The sequence below is a fragment of the Mustelus asterias genome, chromosome 23 (assembly GCF_964213995.1).
Source record: "Mustelus asterias chromosome 23, sMusAst1.hap1.1, whole genome shotgun sequence".
Taxonomy (NCBI): Eukaryota; Metazoa; Chordata; class Chondrichthyes; order Carcharhiniformes; family Triakidae; genus Mustelus; species Mustelus asterias.
This window is the reverse complement of record NC_135823.1, coordinates 16,744,535-16,759,365: the sequence shown is the minus strand read 5'-3', so window position 1 is coordinate 16,759,365 and position 14,831 is coordinate 16,744,535. Positions and strand designations below refer to the sequence as shown.

Below are 14,831 nucleotides of genomic sequence, written 5' to 3'. Positions count from 1 at the left end.
CTCATTGGTAGCAGAACAGTGATCTAATCGACAGAAATCTTGCACATTTATCTGAAAACCGAGCTGCCACAATTAAGCCTCAGATAAGTTACATTGAACAGGCTACTGCTGGTCAGATTGTGTTGAATGGGGAAAGCTATGCAGTTCGTTTGTAGGCTAAAGACTTAGAAGTCTGTTGCTTTATCAGTCGGAGTGACTTCTTGCTGAGGGTTTGAAGCTGTCAATTTTCAAGATTGCACTGTCTAATGTTTTCCAATCACCTCATTTTGAGAATTTAAAAATGATTTAAGTTGCAGTTCCAGTCTAGAATCGCACAGTGCAGAAGAGGCCCTTCAGCCCATATAGTCGGCGCCGACACATTAAAAACAAGTGAACTCCCACCTAATCCCATCTGCCAGCACTTGGCCCATAGCCTTTAATGTTATGATGTGCCAAGTGCTCATCTAGATACTTTTTAAAAGGATGTGAGGCAACCCGCCTTCACCACCCTCCCAGGCAGCGCATTCCAGACCGTCACCACCCTCTGGGTAAAAAGGTTTTTCCTCACATTCCCCCCTAAACCTCCTGCCCCTCACCTTGAACCTATGTCCCCTCGTGACTGACTCTTCAACTAAAGGGAGCAGTTGCTCCTTATCCACTCTGTCCATGTCCCTCATAACCTTGTACACCTCAATCAGGTCACCCCTCAATCTTCTCTGATCCAACGAAAACAGCCCAAGCCTATCCAACCTCTCTTCATAACTTAAATGTTCCATCCCAGACAGCATCCCGATGAATCTCCTCTGCACTCCCTCCAGTGCAATCACATCCTTCCGATGATTTGGCTAGAGAATTGCACACTGTATCTTTCCCAAGTCTAGTTCTAAACAGGGCAAAACACTCTGAAAAGAGCACAAAGGCTCCCATAACTGGCTCTCCCAGTCCCTATTTGGAATTTTATTTTATTCATTCATGGGACATGGGCATCGCTGGTTGGCCATCATTTATTGCCCATCCCTAACTGTCCTTGAACAGAGTAGCTTGCTAGGCCATTTCAGAGGGCAGTTGAGAGTCAACCACATTGCTGTGGGTCTGAAGTCACATGTAGGCCAGACCGGGTAAGGACGGCAGATTTCCTTCATAAAGGACATTAGTGAACCAGATGGGTTTTCCCGACAATCGACAATGGTTTCATGGTCATGAGTAAATTCTTAATTCCAAATATTTTTTATTGAATTCAAATTCCACCATCTGCCATGGCGGGATTCGAACCCGCGTCCCCAGAACATTAACTGAGTTTCTGGATTAATAGTCTAGTGATAATACCATTGGGCCATCACCACCTCACTGACACTACTATAACAGGAGCTGAATGTGTTCCAGATGTTAAATGTTAGGTTGATTCCAGAGTTGAGGGGGTTGGCTTATGAGGAGAGACTGAGTAGACTGGGACTATACCCATTGGAATTCAGAAGAATGAGGGGAGATCTTATAGAAACATATAAGATTATGAAGGGAATAGATAAGATAGAAGCAGGGAAGTTGTTTCCACTAGCGGGTGAACATAGAACATAGAACATAGAAAGCCACAGCACAAACAGGCCCTTCGGCCCACACGTTGCGCCGATCACATCCCCACCTCTAGGCCTATCTATAGCCCTCAATCCCATTAAATCCCATGTACTCATCCAGAAGTCTCTTAAAAGACCCCAACGAGTTTGCCTCCACCACCACCGACGTCAGCCGATTCCACTCACCCACCACCCTCTGAGTGAAAAACTTACCCCTGACATCTCCTCTGTACCTACCCCCCAGCACCTTAAACCTGTGTCCTCTCGTAGGGTGAAACTAGAACTAAGGGGCATGGCCTCAAAATAAGGGGAAGCAGGTTGAGGAGGAACTTCTTCACCCAAAGGGTTGTGAATCTGTGGAATTCCCTGCCCAGTGAAGCAGTTGTGGCCACCTCATTGAATGTTTTTAAGGCAAGGATAGATAAATTTTTGAACAGTAAAGAAATTAAGGGTTATGGTGAGCGGGCAGGTAAGTGGAGCTGAGTCCACAAAAGGAGCAGCCATGATCTTATTGAATGGCGGAGCAGGCTCGAGGGGCCAGATGGCCTGCTCCTAGTTCTTATGTTCGGTGGCAGTTTCCCTGTAAAGTAAATCTGACAATGGCAGTTCTTCACAAAATGCCCGGGTTTATCTCCACAGGTAGCAACAAGTGGCTGGAAAATCTCAGGATCACGGCATGTGTTCAGACCTCCCGAAGGTACATGCATTCACATGTCGTTGTACAGCACCGCACCAACGCAAAAATAATCCATCAGTTACTGTTTCAGCTCCAGGCCCTTTGCCAGGAACCTGCGCTCCTTACCAGTTATCCCGGCATTTGAATAGCGCTCGCTGCCACAGGTCTTGAAGGGCACCTTTGGAAAGGCTCCGAAGGTCAAACACCAAAGACATGAAAAGATCTGCAGACTGAACAGAAAAAAAATCGGAATTTGAAATCTGAATTCACTAAACACTGAATATTTCCAACAAGGCCGGAGTAATCTTACTGCTAAAATTTGTATCAGATGGAAATTGATATCAGCCAAAACATTTCAGTTTCATTTTGCAAAATTAACCCGAGAAACAGGGACGTTTGCATTAACTTTCAAAGAATCTGCACTAATTATATAACCTAGATCCTAGGCCGATTGTGGAAATCATGCTGGAAAAACATTCCACTCAGTACAGTAATTATATTTATAAAATTGATGGACATATTAGCTTGATTCACTATTCACTATAGATTCTTTGTAGTTTGAAAATAATTACTCTGAACTAATCTAATTTAAATCAGACCTACTTTCATTTATCGCATTTTCAAGATACACTGAGGAACATTCATCCCCAGCCTCAGATTCAAATAAAGGAAATTGTATAACCGCACTGCCCCATACAGCTGCCCCACTGCCCCCTACACCCACCCAGCTCCTGCTGCACCTGCACCTGCCTGGCTTCCACTGCCCCCCGCACCTGCCCACTCACAATGCCCACTCCTACTGCCCCTTTCACGTGTCCCCACTGCCCCTACAACCTCCCACTCCCCCCTACACTTGCCCACTCCCCTCTCCCATTGCCCCAATACCTGCCCACTCCCACTGCCCCTAAACCCGCCCACTCCCACTGCCCCGTGCACCTGCCCCCTACACCCGCCCACTCCCACTGCCCACCCCCACTTCCCTCTCCCACTGCCCCCTACACCTGCCCATTCCCACTGCCCCTAAACCCGCCCACTCCCACTACCGTGTGCACCTGCCCACTCCCACATACACCTGCCCACTCCCCACTGCCCACCCCCACTTCCACTGCCCCCTACACCCACCCACTCCCACTGCCCCGTGCACCTGCCCCCTACACCCGCCCGCTCCCACTGCCCACCCCCACTTCCCTCTTCCACTGCCCCCTACACCCGCCCATTCCCACTGCCCTATAACCCGCCCACTCCCACTGCCGTGTGCACTTGCCCACTCCCACATACACCTGCCCACTCCCCTCTGCCCCTACCCCCGTCCACTTCCACTGCCCCTACACCTACCCACTTCCACTGCCCCCTACACCCAATTATAGATGGTGATGTGAGGCCTGAAACATTGTGTTTGGGTCGTATTACACTGCCAGCCATGAGCTACAGGTGCCAAATGGAAATCTTGCTAGAGATTGCTGGCTGTGAGAGGGCAGGAGAGTGACTGGGTCCCAGTCAAGCAGCAGGGGGATCTGGCAGGGTGTGACAAGAGGTATGGGGATCGATCGCAGAGCTGTGTTGTACACAGGTTGATAGGCTTTTGTACAGCAGGGAGCCAGGAAGGGCATTCTTTATGCTCTTGACCCCACAAAACCTTTCCCCAAAACAATTCTGGGCCTTTACTTTAGTCATCAGCTGCTGCTCAAATTATTCACAGCTTGGTAAGAGTGGGCAGTGCTGTTTGTCACTGAAAATTTTCAAAGAGGTTCCTACAAGAACCGATCCGTGTTGTCTATATAGTTAAGCAGCTTATGGTATGTTACAGAGCTACTCAAAAAAACTGTTTAAGTTTATTCATTAGTGTCACAAGTAGGCTTACATTAACACTACAATGAAGTTACTGTGAAAATCCCCTAGGCACCTGTTCGGGTACACCGAGGGAGAATTTAGCATGGCCAATGCACCTAACCAGCACGTCTTTCGGACTGTGGGAGGAAACCGGAGCACCCGGAGGAAACCCACGCAGACACGGGGAGAACGTGCAGACTCCGCACAGACAGCGACTCAAGCCGGGAATCGAACCCAGGTCCCTGGTGCCATGAGGCAGCAGTGTTAACCACTGTGCCACCGTGCCGCCCATTGAGAGTCCTCCCAATTTTTAACTGTCAGTCGCCCATTTCTTGGGTGTGGAAGGGACAGCTTGGTGATTAAAAATATCTTTTAGTGAACAAGCTTCCATTTCTATCACGTTTATTATCCTTTTAAGCGTATGTTGCAGTGTGGAACCAGCCTGGTGAAGTAAATGATAGTTCACAGAAGAAGTGAGATCTCTGTTAACACGACAGAAAAAGCTTCATTCTTGTAAGGACGTTGTTGAGTGTTAGTGACAAAGGTGATTAAAGTATTCTCTCACTCATGAAAATCTATTCTTCCATGGGATGTGGCGTCGCTGGCTGGCCAGCATTTGTTGCCCATCCCTAGTTGTCCGAGAGCAGTTAAGAGTCAACCACATTGCTGTGGCTCTGGAGTCACATGTAGGCCAGACAGGATAAGGACGGCAGATTTATTTCCCTAAAGGACATTGGATAGATTTTTATGATATCAATAATTGGTGGGGAGCAAGATCTCCCAGTCTCGGGGCTGTCAATAACTGACGGGCAGCAAGATCTTCCAGTCCCACGGCAGTCAACAACTGGCGGGCAGTAAGATCTTCCAATTTCGGGGCTGTCAACAAGGTCGCCCATTGTATACAACCCCAGGGAAAATCTGTGGCAAGGGTTCGCCATCGGCAGGACTGGAAGATCCTGTCGGCAGGAATAGGCGGAAAATTCTGGCCATGGTTGCCATTACCGAGACTGGCCTTATGATCTGATTTGTTAACTGGATTTAAATTCCACCAACTGCTGTGGTGGGAATCGAACCCAGGTCCCCAGGGTATAAGCCTGTCCCCCCTCCCAACCCCGTTCCATGTGAGGTGGACTTGGGAGTGAAAGGCAGGAGCAAACTAGCACCGATTACAAAAACTGCCTTGAGAAATAGGCCATTGCTTGTTGCTGCTTGATCCTGAGCCAAGAAGCTGCCGTTCAGCACTGCACTTCCAGAATGTAATAGGAATGTCAAATAACTAGAATTCTGCATTGTATTAAAATGCTACTTTCAGCAAAATTCCTTCAGAACAGTAATTCAGCAGAATTTCCCAACTTAGGAACAGACGCAAAACCTCATCACTAACTCTGATAACCAAGATCTCCGTCAGCGGAGTCAGACAAATCTCTCCCTGTGAATTACACAGCTCAACTGAAAAGATAAGCAGTTTTGATTAAATATGCTCAATAAAATGATGCATTTGGGCTTCATGGTGGCACAGTGGTTAACACTGTGGCCCCACAGCACCAGGGACCCGGGTTCGATTCCCGGCTTGGGTGACTGTGCGCGCGGAGTTTGCACATTCTCCCTGTGTCTGCGTGGGTTTCCTCTGGGTGATCCGGTTTCCCCCACAGTCCAAAAATGTGCGGGTTAGGTGGATTAACCATGCTAAATTGCCCCCTGGTGTCCCAAGATATGTAAATTAGGGAGATTAGCGGGGGGTTAAGGGAATGGGATGGGCCTGGGTAAGATGGCTCGTCAGAGAATCAGTTCAGACTTGATGGGCTGAATGGTTTCCTTCTTCACTGAAGAGATTCTATGATTCTATTCATACAACACACTTTAATAGCTGTACACTGTGATTATTTAAAATGCAGGGCAGGGTGGCCATTAAATGTTTGAATTTAATACTGACTGTAACCTAGCATTAAACACTTGAAACAATTAACAACACAGCCCATTGTCCAGACAAAGTGTAAAATATGAAGCAGAATTATTAAATCAATCTCCGCCTGAAACATACTCAGTGACTGAACCTCCGCAGTCCTCTGGGGTAGAGAGTTCCAAAGATTCATCACTCTCTGAGTGAAGAAATTCTTCCTCAGCTCAGTTTTATATGTCCCACCCCTTATCCTGAGACTGTGTGCCCTGGTTCTAAACTCACCAGCCAGGGGAAACATCCTTTCTCCTGTCACATCCTGTAAAAATGTTGTAAGCTTTAATGAGATCAACTCTTATTCTTCAAAACTCTAGAGAATAGCGGCCCAGATTCCTCAGTCCCCCCCACTCATGAGACAATCCTTTCCCAGAAACTTTCTCAGAAGGCTAAGGAAATTTGGCATGTCCGCTACGACTCTCACCGACTTTTACAGATGCACCATAGAAAACATTCTTTCTGGTTGTATCACAGCTTGGTATGGCTCCTGCTCTGACCAAGACCGCAAGAAACTACAAAAGGTCATGAATGTAGCCCAATCCATCACGCAAACTAGCCTCCCATCCATTGACTCTGTCCACACTTCCCTCTGCTTCGGAAAAGCAGCCAGCATAATTAAGGACCCCACGAACCCCGGACATTCTCTCTTCCACCTTCTTCCATCCACGTACCAACTGACTCAAGAACAGCTTCTTCCCTACTGCTGTCAGACTTTTGAATGGACTTACCTTGCATTAAGTTGATCTTTTTCTACCCCCCAGCTATGACTATAACACTACATTCTTCACTCTCTCGTTTCCTTCTCTATGAAAGGTATGCTTTGTCTGTATAGTGCGCAAGAAACAATATTTTTCACTGTATGTTAATACGTGACAATAATAAATCAAATCAAAATCCAGACATCCCAGGGATTATTCTGGTGATTCTCTGTGGCAAGTATAACCTTCCTTGGATAAGCAAGCCAAAACTGTTCACATTACTCCGGGTGTGGCAAAGGGTGCTGGGCAGGGGCATAGGTTGACATGAGTTGGCATAAGTTCACATGGGGCCTACAAGAGACCATGAAAGGGCAGCATGGTGACACAGTGACAAGCACTGCTGCCTCACAGCACCAGGGACCTGGGTTCAATTCTGGCCTCGGGTCACTGTCTGTGTGGAGTTAGCACATTCTCCCCGTGTCTGCGTGGGTTTCCTCCAGGTTCTCCGGTTTCCTCCCACAGTCCAAAGATGTGTGGGTTAGGTGATTGGCCACGCTAAATTGACCCTTGTGTCAGGGGGATTAGCAGAGTAAATGTGTTGGGTTACGGGAATGGGGCCTGGGTGGGATTGTGGTCGGTACAGACTTGATGGGCCGAATAGCCTCCTTCTGTATTGTAGGGATTCTATTCTATAGTTATTCTAAAGGCGGGTAGAGGGGCAAAGCTTGGCAATGGGGGTTGGAGAAGTGTATGTGTGGGTGGGAGCAGGGGGTGGGGGGGGAGGGGATGGAAGTGTGTGCAATTTGTTTTTACTTTTATCTTTATAAAATTTAATTCAACTAAGTGCCAAAGGAAGGCTCTCTGCCCAGCTGGCCTCTGGGCCCAGCCCACCTCTGTACTCGACAGCCTCCGCATGCATTGGGTGGGTCAAACTTCAAATCCAACCCACCAACCCCAGAATGAAAACCCCAACTGCTAGCGGCCATCTTTAAAATTCAGGGCAGGAATTTTCCCGCCTCTGTATGCCTGACCTGGAAGCAAACATCTAGATCAATCTTTTGACTAGGAAATCAATGAGAATGGAAATTAGGAGCAACGTACAATTGATATTGTCCATTTTGCACACTGTACTCCGACTACCAGCCAGAAAATGAGGCCTTCAATGGCTGCTCCAGAACTATCCAATGTTAGTCTGGTTCCACGCTGGCTGCTTTTTTTAAAAAAAAGAGCATCTTCTCCACACTCTCACTGCTTTTCCCTTTGTGGGAATAGTGGGGGAAGCGGTGGAAGGATTCCTAAGCTGATTATGAGCTTGTTGAACCAGGTTACAAACACTCCTGCAACAAGTCCTGGCGTTAGTCTCGAACCGGGTGCTTCTGGTACAGTGGTAATGGTGCTGCCCACAGTACCACAAAGCCTACTGATTGCTTATTAATAACTCTCAATTGTCCAACATTATGTAAAATAAACGATCCCCCTGTGTGATACAAGTTACCTAACATACTAGAGAGGACATTCAAATTGACTAAATATTGGTAATAAATTCCACGGGCGGAATTCTCAGGCCGCGCTGGTCTAAAAACCAGAAATTCCCACCCGACCGTCAACGGCGTTTCAGGTTCTCCACAACCCACCGCTAAAATTCCAGTGGTGGGCAGGATGGGAGAATTCCAGCCCATATTTCTAATAGATTATCTAAGTAGATATATTGGTGCTACCTTCACTGCTGAGCAAAAAAATTAAATAGTTTTAAAGTTTATTTGTGTCACAAGTAGGCTTACATTACTGCAGTGAAGTTACTGTGAAAATCCCCTAGTTGCCACAATCCGGCACCTGTTCGGGTACACTGAGGGAGAATTTAGCATGGCCAATGCACCCATCCACCACGTCTTTCAGACTGTGGGAGGAAACCGGAGCACCCGGAGGAAACCCACGCAGACACGGGGAGAACGTGCAGACTCCACACAGACAGTGACCCGAGCTGGGAATCGAACTTGGGTCCCTGGCGCTGTGAAGCAGCAGTGCTAACCACTGGGCCACTGAAATAAGATTCACGCACGAGGATGTTATGTTTTGGCAGCTAGGACATGCAAACTAGAGAAATGACCAGGGGTTCCTTTGTTGCATTATTCAGGCATTAAGGGGTTACTGTTCAAGTCATTAAAATAGAGATCTACATCGACTTGAATTCGAATCACTCTGTGCGGACATAGAAATGGACACGTCACTGACTTTTAAAAGTATGGTCTCCCCACTTACTCGACATTCCCTCTGTGTGATACAAGTTACCTAACGTTCGGCTGCTTCAAATATTACCCAGCACTTCGTAAAACCAGCAAGTGCCAGTTTTAACTGGCAGCGTGCGTGCATTTTCATTTAATTGCTTCCCTGCAGTTTTAGCACTTGATCTCACGCCAGTGGGGCATTGAGTTTGACTCCTTGCTTTCATTAGCGTGATGGTCTTGTTTATTTTCCTAATTCTCCCCCTCGCAGTTTGTGCCATAGACTCGAGGGTAAGAGAATACGTTACTCCGGGCTTTTCTAATGCTCTCAAAGATCAGGATAACTGTTCAGACATTCCAGACGGAAAATCTCTGCCTCTATTTCCTTCTTCCCTCTCAAGTTGGGATTGGGAGCTGATAAAACTTTTTCAAAAAACTGTATCAACATTTTCAAATCATGCATATTATATTTAACATGTTATTTTCAGCCCTCCACTTTGTCTTCATTCTCTAATCCTGTAAAGAAGGAACTTTAATTCACCCTAAAAAGACTGCTCGATTTAAGCTACCTACTTACAATGAATGACTTGATCCATATGTAAGAAACCATTCAGAGGCAGCAGCCTAAACATACTTTAAGCCTCCGAGTCCCTGGTTCCTATAGCTACATGAAAAAGGTGCTTTGTAAGTATCTCGATATGCACCGAGTGACATTAAGACCAAAACGTTAACCAGCGACAGAGGTGCTTTCATATTTCAGAAGAGAAACTGGCCTTTTTATCCCAGTTTAAGTGTGCTATTTAAATCCGAGCTCTCGTAATCGAAAGGCAATGAATTGCTCTTTAAGAGGCTTTCAGCTGATTTAAGATTAGAAGTCTCAACCACCTTCCGTCCCCAACCCCCTGCGGTGAAAAGTGGGTTCATTGAGAAAAATTGTACAAATCACACTCAGTCAAGGCAAGGTGAAAAGGGGAGAAATGTGCATGTAGATTCACAAATATCGCAAATTGACAATCCGATCATGCTCAATTTTCTATGATTATTGGAATATAGACGGAAGTGCAAATAAATATATAAATAAGATTACCCTTCTGAATTTTCAGTCAGTTAGCTGGTCTGTCTCCGCTATGACATTTAGGAAGGTTCCAAGTCACGTCCTGATGCTTCATCGTACAGAGCATGGAGTAAGGGGGAGGTAGTGTAGTGGTATTGTCACCGGACTAGTAATCCAGCAACCCAGGTTAATATTCTGGGGACCTGGGTTCAAATCTCACCCAGGCAAATTTGAATTCAATAAAAATCTGGGATTACGAGTCGAATGATGACCGTGAAACCCTTGCGGATTGTCGTAAAAACCCATCTGGTTCACTAATGTCCTTTGGGAAAGGAAATCGACCGTACCTGGTCTTCAGAGCCACAGCAACCCACTCAGCTCAAGGGCAATTAGGATGGGCAATAAATGCTGGCCCAACCAGCGACACCATGTCCCAAGAAGGAATAAAAACAATTCAGAGCCAGTCACCAAGTCCTGTATAAATTCCTAGCTCAGATCAGGTACTTACTTTTACAACAGACTTACTTTGTTGTGATTTACTAGGATGTTACTGGGACTTGATGGTTTGAGTTATGAGGAGAGGCTGGATGAATTGGGACTCTATAATATGGGGACGCAGTCATGCTTACCAAGAACATCACCTCAGGAGGCTTCAAACCACAACTGGCCTTGACATTTACTGGGATTTCAGAGCCTGAATCCAGGAGTTACAGTGGGGGAAACCTGGAAATGCGAGTTTCTTGGAATCTAACTCCGCAGCATGTGGGCAATGTTCTCCTCAGGTTTACCACCCTATGGCCAGACTGGTTGCCTGAAGGGTGGGGGGAGGCCTCAGACAGGGCAAGGACCAGGGAAGCTTACTCATGATCTGGGAGGAATCGGTGAGTAAAGTTCCTACTTAAAAGTTGTAACAAGATTGTTTTCCACTCAATCCGAACCCATCCTATTTGGGGAAAGTTTATGTAATGACTGGAGCAGACCGGAATGTGGCTCTGACAGCAAAAAGGGATCTATTAAACAATGATAACTATTTACACTCTAAGGAACCATTGGATAGATCTGCTTTATTCTCCACCCTAGCTCCAACTGAACTCCTCCCAGTCACCAGGACACGTGCTCTCACTCCCGATTGGCCCGGCTTCCCGCATTTTCGTTCAAAAGTAGTTTATTTATTAGTGTCACAAGTAGGCTTACATTAACACTGCAATGAAGTTACTGTGAAAATCTCCTAGTCGCCACACTCCAGCTCCCGTTTGGGTACACTGAGGGAGAATTTAGCATGGCCAATGCATCTAACCAGCACATCTTTCGGCCTGTGGGAGGAAACTGCAGCACCCGGAGGAAACCCACGCAGACACGGGGAGAACATGCAGACTGCACACAGACAGTGACCCAAGCTGGGAATCGGACCTGGATCCCTGGCGCCGTGAGGCACAGTTCTAACCACTGTGCCACCGTGCCGTGCAACCTCTGTTCCGTAGGGCCCGGTCCAATCACATGGCCTGCAAAGGATCACCCCTTAAAAGGGGCCACGTAACCCCAGTTTAAATTTATTCCCAACGTCAGAATGTCTGCATCGAATTCATCAGCCTCCCCTTAAACTTGGCGGAAGAAGTGTCATGCCAGAGAAATAATCGTTTTAAAAGTTACAAAATATCATTGGAACTCCTGCGGAAACTCCGGCTCTGTGTATGTTCATTCAAATAACATCTGCAGACATCAGTTCCTGCTTGGTTTAGAATTCTTTTACAATTAGGTTGATCAATCTTCCCACTTTTCACATTTGTATGTCCCTTCCTTTTATCTGTCCTGCTCTATATTCCAGAGTGAAGGCTCTGCCCCCTATTCCCAATGCCTTTTAATGTGTATTCAAAGCCTTAGCCACCAACACTGACACACTGGGTGTTTTGTGAACATAACTCATTATTCGCATTGAAAATCTGAAAGCCAGCCTGATGCCCACAAAAGGGATTGTGTTCTTTCAAGCTTTTTTCTCCCCCTCCTATTGTGTTGTGACTTTCTGTGACTGCTGGGCTGAAGAATGGCTATTCTGTTTGTTTTACCTACCAACAACAGACCTCGGTTTTGTTTGCAACTACAAAATTGTGCCGTGTCTACTGTCTATCACATACGTTGCCAATGACACAGCAGACATCAATGCACAGACCAGTGACTTCCAACATTACCCTTTCACCTCTGCCACCCAAGTACAATTTACCATTGAATGTAGAGACAAAATCTCCCTGACTGGTTAACTGAAATTAATACATCTCTGTTTCCCAGTGGGTTAAATGGCACTGTTTAAATTTGGAATAATTTGATAACTCCACTCTAAAACATCAGAAATCAGAACAGGAATTTGTTCTATTTAGTGCCCCACATTGACAAAGCACTAATACTTCCCACGGGCTGTGCCTCGCTGCAGCCTAAGAGCAAATCAAATGTAGTTTTGTTTAAAGTGTAAGCTCTACTTATATATTACACGCAAATACATATTGTTTTTCAGATCACCAAAATGCAGAAAGGCAGGTCTATTTCCTCGATTCCAACACGTGCTTGGGTCAGATCTCAAACAACGATGAGACGGAGTACAGGGATGAGATGGGGAATCTGGTGAACTGTTGCGGCGACAATAATCTCTCCCTCAATGTCAATAAAACGAAGGAGATTGTCATCAACTTCAGGAAGCGTAAAGGAGAACATGACCCTGTTTACAACAACGTGGATGAAGTGGAGATGGTCGAGAGCTTCAAGTCTCTAGCTATCCAGATCACCAACAAGTTGTCCTGGTCCCTCCACGCCGACCTATAGTTAAGAAAGCCCACCCAACACCTCTACCTTCTCAGGAGGCTGAGGAAATTTGGCATGTCCGCTACGACTCTCACCAACCTTTACAGGTGCACCATAGAAAGTATTCTTTCTGGATGTATCACAGCTTGGTATGGCTCCTGCTCTGACCAACACCGCAATAAACTACAAAGTGTTGTGAACGTAGCCCAGTCCATCACGTAAACCAGCCTCCCATCCATTGATTCTGTCTACACTTCAAGGATCTAATCAAGGACCCCACGCACCCCAGACATATTCTCTTCCACCTTCTTCCATCGAGAAAAAGATACAAAAGTCTGAGGTTCCAACTGACTCAAGAACACTTCTTTCCTGCTGTCATCAGACTTTTGAATGGACCTACCTCATATTAGGCTGATCTTTCCCTACGCTCTAGCTGTGACACTACATTCTGCATGCTCTCCTTTCTTTTTCCCCTATTACTCTATGAATGGTATGCTTTGTCTGTTTAGCATGCAAGAAACGATACTTTTCACTGTATACTAATACATGTGACAATAATAAATCAAATCACAGTTATCACATCAGTCAACATTAATGTAAGCTTCTGTGCATTATCATTTAAATATTTTTCCATTGATAATGCAACTTCTGTTTGAACTCTTAGTCAAACATTTTCATATTGGCAGAGATAGAGGAATGAGTAGAGTTTAAAACTATCTAAAGTATTAAGTTCTCTGGAAGTTCTCTAACACACAAAACTCTAATGTCAACTTTTCCATGATAAATTCCTGAATGTACATTTCTAATGGAAACTGCCGATGTAACAGACCACTCTGTCATTGCTGGAAGCTGAGGGTACGGTTCATTCCGCAATTACAACTTCCCACCAGTGCAAGTGCTGTTGCACCTCGATTCTCCCAGTTCCTCAACCTCAGTCGAGAAGAAATCCCGAGGCTCCTGGAGCTAACTCTGCAGACAGCATCGAGTGAAGCTTCCGGAAGCGGGGAATAGACGGGCTCATAATTGCGCTGGAAGTGAAATGTCAGCTTCCCAGTGTTAAGAAGTCAGCTGGCGATGGATTAAAGGCGGATTATGGTTCCCACTGGCAAGCAGCCTTAGCAAGCCCTGCTCCACAACCTGCCCTCCAGATTCAACTGTAACTTTGTGGTCGAATCAGCAGCAAACAAGAAACGTGGGCTTTCAGCTTCATAACTGGGGCAGCAGGTGGAGCGGTCTACCTGGTGGATTGGGAGTTAAGAGGGGCAGCGTTCTGTTTATGAGTGGGTGGGGTTTACGCCCTAACTCTGGTGGGGCTGGCCTGATGGAGCCAGAAGACTGGTTCCGCAGAGGCCGAGCACCATCTTTAAACAGTGTCCCAATCACCCCCCACCACCACTGGTGAAGCCACAAGTTTAAAGTTTATTTATTGTCACAAGTAGGCTTACATTAACACTGCAATGAAAATCCCCCAGTCCCGCAACTGGAGTATTGTGTGCAGTTCTGGGCACCGTATTACAGGAAGGATGTAATAGCTCTGGAGAGAGTGCGGAGGAGGTTCACAAGAATGTTGCCAGGACTAGAAAAGTGTAGCTGTGAGGAGAGAGTGTTCAGGCTGGGGTTATTATCCCTGGAACACAGAAGGCTGAGGGGTGATTTGATTGAAGTGCACAAAATTATGAGGGGGAAGAGTGGGCAGGATACAATTGTTTCACTTGGTGGAGAATTCTAGAACCAGGAAACATAGATTCAAGATAAGTGGCAGTAGGTGTGGAGGGGACAAGAGGAAGAGGATTTTTACACAGAGGGTGGTGGGTGTCTGGAATTCGCTGCCCAAGTTGGTGGTGGAGACAGAGACCCTAAACTCTTTTAAACAGTACCTGGATCTGAGCCTTACGTGCTGTAAACTACAGAGGTGTGGGTCGCATGCAGGAAGGTGGGATTAGAAAGGGCACCTGGGTGTTCTCAGGCTGGCACGGACAAGATGGGCCGAATGGCCTCCTTCTGTGCTGTAACTTTTCTATAGTTCTATGAAGTATCACAGACGCACACCCCCACCC

General features: G+C 46.3%; 1 protein-coding gene across 1 annotated transcript in view; it reads right to left on the bottom strand.

Moving 5' to 3' along the window:
- Window positions 1-14,831, bottom strand: part of LOC144510916 (apolipophorins) — a 209,673-nt gene that overhangs the window by 144,490 nt on the left and 50,352 nt on the right. The window contains exon 9 of the mRNA XM_078240973.1: window positions 2,353-2,456. Within this exon, the coding sequence (XP_078097099.1) occupies window positions 2,353-2,456 (104 nt within the window). The remainder of the gene's footprint in view (window positions 1-2,352; window positions 2,457-14,831) is intronic.